Source organism: Condylura cristata, unplaced genomic scaffold (assembly GCF_000260355.1).
Source record: "Condylura cristata isolate star-nosed mole 26May11 unplaced genomic scaffold, ConCri1.0 scaffold00004, whole genome shotgun sequence".
Lineage (NCBI taxonomy): Eukaryota > Metazoa > Chordata > Mammalia > Eulipotyphla > Talpidae > Condylura > Condylura cristata.
The window spans coordinates 1,103,552-1,104,106 of NW_004567105.1; the positions used below are offsets into that span (position 1 = coordinate 1,103,552).

General features: G+C 71.0%; 1 protein-coding gene across 1 annotated transcript in view; it reads left to right on the forward strand.

The window, feature by feature from the left end:
- KIAA0930 (KIAA0930 ortholog) overlaps window positions 1-555 on the forward strand; it is a 25,421-nt gene that overhangs the window by 17,887 nt on the left and 6,979 nt on the right. Inside the window, exons 2-4 of the mRNA XM_012735099.1 lie at window positions 3-131; window positions 211-288; window positions 413-514. Coding sequence (XP_012590553.1) covers window positions 3-131; window positions 211-288; window positions 413-514 — 309 coding nt within the window. The remainder of the gene's footprint in view (window positions 1-2; window positions 132-210; window positions 289-412; window positions 515-555) is intronic.

The following is a 555-nucleotide window of genomic DNA, read 5'->3' on the forward strand; positions in this document are numbered from 1 at the left end:
AGCCCGAGCCTGAGCCCGAGCCCGAGCCCGAAGTGGAGGTGTACCGGCGCGACTCCAGGAAACTGCCCGGCCTCGGGGACCCCGACGTCGACTGGGAGGAGAGCGTCTGCCTGAACCTCATCCTGCAGAAGGTGGGGCTCGGCACCCCCGGGCCTGGGGGCGGGCGCGGGGGAGGGGCCGGCCCGCCCTCCATGCCCGCGCCTCTTCCAGCTGGACTACACGGTGACCTGCGCCGTGTGCACGCGCGCCGACAGCGGCGACATCCACATCCACAGGAAGAAGTCCCAGGTGCGGCCACCGCGGCGGGGGGGCCGCCCCCCACCTTCCCCCGCCCCCCCAGACTGGCTCCAGCCGGTTCCGCCTCCCTCCTGGGCAGCAGGGCCCTCACCGAGCTGCAACCCCGTCCTTTCAGCAAGTGTTCGCGTCCCCCAGCAAGCACCCCATGGACAGCAAAGGGGAGGAGTCCAAGATCAGCTACCCCAACATCTTCTTCATGATCGACAGCTTCGAGGAGGTCAGCGGACCCGGCGGCCGCAGCCGTCCCCCACCAGGCAG